The 4,512-nt window shown below is 40.2% G+C and overlaps 1 protein-coding gene across 1 annotated transcript; it reads left to right on the forward strand.

Moving 5' to 3' along the window:
- Nucleotides 1-2,307: 2,307 nt before the first annotated feature.
- On the forward strand, nucleotides 2,308-3,798 carry LOC117826953 (transcription factor HES-1-like). Its single transcript, XM_034703385.1, has 4 exons — nucleotides 2,308-2,630; nucleotides 2,728-2,823; nucleotides 2,913-3,000; nucleotides 3,240-3,798. Exons 1-4 carry the CDS (start codon nucleotides 2,523-2,525, stop codon nucleotides 3,674-3,676), a joined length of 729 nt encoding a protein of 242 aa, XP_034559276.1. The 5' UTR covers nucleotides 2,308-2,522; the 3' UTR covers nucleotides 3,677-3,798.
- Nucleotides 3,799-4,512: the final 714 nt, after the last annotated feature.

Genomic DNA, 4,512 nt, shown 5'->3' on the forward strand with positions numbered 1-4,512 from the left:
TAAATAGTTATTTAACAGGTTAAACCCAGCACAACCGATTTTAACTTGATTTTGTTTGGCTTGATTTAATACAGTCTTAGGTCAGAAAGTCGGTGGTGCTTGAAGTTGTCGTCTTCACACAGATAATTCAGAGGACGCAGAAAGTGACCTGCTTCTGGGGTCATTTCACCTCTGAGGGTTTAGGAGCTTTGGAGAGAGTGTTTGAAGTCCATCAGAGAGGATATAAACCTGTGCCAGACAGAGACATCTGTCAAGTTGTTCACATCAATTAAAATGTGAAAAAAGTGGATGGTTTTACATGCAATTCTCACACAAATACAGCCAATTATGTTAAAAGCATAAAAGCAGGAAAAAATAAAGACATGCATAATGAATAACTATAAAATGTACAGCACAGGGACAAAAAACTGCATCTTCTGCTTCTCTAATAACAGCTATTTTAGCAGGTGAGCTTTTTTTCATGTTTTTTAATGTGTCGGCAGAATTGCTCCTTTTTTTCTTCAAATAGTGTGTTATAACTCTTTTCCTTCAGCTCTGTGTTTGGAGATAGTAGAAGTCAGAGTTCAGGTCAGTGAGCAGGCAGTAGAGTGCACCTCAGATTTTCTTCTTCACTGGACATCAGGTCTGGAGTGTGTCAGGGGCTCAGGTCTCTGTCTTAAACTCTGAAGCACTTAATGCCCCCGAAAAAAAATCTGTGTGTTTGTGTTCAAAAGAGAGACACACAACGAGAGACGGATGCACAGCAGATATAATAAATGTCGTAACCTTTAAACATATTAGGATTCACCTTCAGGGAAATTAAAAATCATGATGTCCTTACCAGAACTATTAGTTTCAGAGATTGAAAACAAATCCTTAATTCAACTCTAGGAACTCTGACTGAATTCAAAACCAATATTTTGCATCTGCTTGCTGTACATCTGACAGAAATACTTTTTTGTTTGTATAAAAAAAATGCCTACCCCAACTCAATACACATTCTATAATAAAAAAATGGAACTTAATGTCAGTGAATACATAGATATAATTAGATAACACAATTTTAAGAGATGCAGCGCTCATGGATTGAAAAAATTCATACCAGTACAACAGGGTGCAAGCAGGGCCGGCCCGTGGCATAGGCAATATAGGCAAATTCTAGGGGCGCCGGCCATCCATAGGGAGCGCCGCTAAATGAGGGACGAAGAAAATTTGAAGAGAATAGGAAAAATAATATTGTTTTATCTAATTTAGTTTTGGATTAAATTGCGGAATGATGCCGGTAAACATTTAAAAGCTTGTGATTGACTTTTGGTTTTTAAAAATAATGGTATGCAAATCAGTTTTTGAAGTCTTTAAGTGTTCATGATTTACTTGTTTTTGTTTTGTTGTTTTTCCTTACACTTTGGAAGCTGTTGGCTTAATTAGATAGAAATATAGGCTACGCTTAAATAAGCATTTTGCTTCTGCCTTTTCAGTCATCACTTAATACATTACTTTTGATTTGTTGAAAGTGTCTGCACTGTGAAAATTATTTTGTTATATAATGACTGAATAAATTCTGCTGCTACAACATTATGTATTTTGAAATTATAGGTTTTTCATCCCCTGCTAAAAATCAGTGTTATTTCCATTTTATTAATATTCTTTTAGAGGTTATTTTTATTTTAAAACAAAGGAAACCTGTAAAACATAAAGCTGGATGTCAGTTTTCTTTCAGTGTATATGTGATGTGATTGTTGGAGTTGGTTACAATACAAGGGGCACCAGTTAAAATCTTTCCTAGGGTACCAGACGGTTAGGGCCGGCTCTGGGTGCAAGTGATGTACCAAAACATCAAAATGATGCAATTATTTTTTTGATATGTCTACATGGCCGTATTTCGGTTAACAAGGTAGTTATATGGTGCAAAACAATTTGGTAGTCATTTTAATATGGATATAAAATGAAATTAATCATCAAATCAACTAATGGATGCAACGTTATTTGATGTTGCTTTTTTTCATAATTTAGCAGTTTTTCGGCTAAACTTTATCAAGAGTTTGAATTAAATTGATGCCACAGACTCAACAACACTCTTGTAACAAAACGTATTTTATCTGGGTGTTAAAACACCTGTTGAACATCTTAAGCGCCTTTCTATGAAATCGTGGAGCGGGTTCTCTGACTCTCTCTCAGCATCCTGACCATAGACTGATCCTGACAGGTAGCCAATAGCAGCGCCTTGTCGCACGAGCCCGCCGCCTCCCCGGCCCCGTGTCCCGCGCGCTCATTGGACAGAGAGAAGAAACTCAAGAAAGTCACACACGAGCCGCTCGCGTGCAAGCTCGCGCTCTATAAATAAAACGTGAGGCGCTGGAATCAGGCGCAGAGTGAATGTTGGCATGTGGAGCAGACAGAAGTCACCGCAGACATTTGTCTTCTGTTAACTGCGCCGTGCTTTGTCAGAAGAAGGCGGGACTTACCAAACTGGACTGTCTTTTATTTTTCTTCATCATTCTGGTATTCACAAACTTTTGCTTAGACTTTAATCAAACCTGAAGATGCCTGCAGGAACTTTCGAGAGAACTTCTCCATCCTCTGTGGCTGCGACACCGGCCAGAGGAGACTCCACACCCGAGAAACCTCGCACTCTAAAAGAAAATAGAAAGGTAGGCACAGTTGACTGTTTTTTTGCTTACATTTTGACATGATGTCAACTCTTGAAAACTGTCCTCTCAACTGTTTGACCTTGGTTTTTTTTTCAAGTCGTCCAAACCCATCATGGAGAAGAGGAGACGCGCGCGCATTAACGAGAGTCTGGGCCAGCTGAAGACCCTCATCATGGACGCACTCAAGAAAGATGTAAGAGTACGAGAAATACATGTTTAATCCTAGATATGTTGAATTTTGGAACGAAACAAATGACTAATTATTCACCTTCGTCTGTTTAGAGCTCCAGACACTCCAAACTGGAGAAGGCAGATATCCTGGAGATGACTGTGAAGCATCTTAGGAACCTGCAGCGACTTCAGATGACTGGTAAGCAAATCTAGACTCCATGTAAGCTATGTTTATGTGTGCAATAATTCTTTGTGGTTTTAACTTTAGATGGTTCATGTTCCTATGGTCTCATGCTTACCAATAGCTGGTGTTTGACCCCCTAAAATAAATATTTCAGGCCTCAACTCTATGAATAAAGCTGTTTTAGAGAGCCATTTTTCAGAGTTTTCATAATCTATCCATCTATTATACTTAATGTGTTTCGTTTTCTCCTACAGCTGCTGTAAACACGGATCCGTCTGTTCTGGGTAAATACAGAGCCGGCTTCAGTGAGTGTGTAGGCGAGGTCACCCGTTTCCTGTCCACGTGTGAAGGGGTGAACACAGATGTGAGGACTCGCCTCCTCAGCCACCTGGCGGCCTGTGTGACCCAAATCAATGCTGTGAACTTCTACACACCTCACCCAGGTGCTCTAGGACTCAGACAGACCGGTACACAGATCCCTCAAATGCCTTGCAAAAGCGACTCAGCGATGCCCGTCTCCCCAGGAGCTATGAAGATGTATGGTGGATTCCAGGTCATGCCAACACCAGATGGACAGTTTGCTTTTCTCGTTCCCAGCGCAGCTCTTGTGCCTCTGAGTGCGCAAAACAGCCAGCACATGTCACCTGTTGCACCTCCACTCACGTCAGACTCTGTGTGGAGACCATGGTAACTGATCTGCTGGGAAAGGACTATCTCACAATAAAAAACAAAACATGAATTTTTGTACATTTTGTAAATGTTTTTTAAATCCTCTTGAGAGGAATGTTTACATAAAGTTGTTTGTTATATGGACATATTCTGGCCTTCTTTGTTGCTGTGTTTTGATTTGCTACCTTGAAAACTTGTACAAAAGCACTGAATCTTTGAGATTAATAAAATGTTTTTTATAATGTTTACTACAATATTATATGCTATGGCTTCTTGGTTCTTTACCTTCCCCAAAAAAATCCCTGTCAGTTTGTGGTGATTCTTAAATTTGTGGGCAGTGTCTCTGGAATTCATCTCAGACCTGAGGAAAGCACAATAGGCGGCTGTGGCTAAGTGGGTAGAGTCGGTCGTCTATCGATTGGAAGGTTGGCGGTTCGATCCCAGCTCTTGCAGTCACAAGCCGAAGTGTCCTTGAGCAAGACACTAAACGCGGTGTGTGAATGTGTATGAATGATATTAGATAACACTGATGATCCCTCACTATATAACAGCCTCTGCCATCAGTGAGTGCATGGGTGTGAATAGATGAATGCGACAAGTGGTGTGTAAAAGCGCTTTGAGTGGTCAGAAAGACTAGATAAGCGCTATATAAGTACAAGTCCGTTTACCATTTCCATTTAATAACTCAATAATCAAGCAGTTTCAATCTGGTGTAAAAATAAGTATTTCACAGTGACCGGGGGACTAGTAGGTTTGAGGTTAAGAATATCATGTGAGCCAGAGATGTGTGCTGTCATGTCAGGAGGGTGTTTAAACACATAAGCAGTCCTGTCTGGGATCCTGTCAGATAGAGATGGT

Source organism: Notolabrus celidotus, chromosome 15 (genome assembly GCF_009762535.1).
Source record: "Notolabrus celidotus isolate fNotCel1 chromosome 15, fNotCel1.pri, whole genome shotgun sequence".
NCBI classification, from domain to species: Eukaryota; Metazoa; Chordata; class Actinopteri; order Labriformes; family Labridae; genus Notolabrus; species Notolabrus celidotus.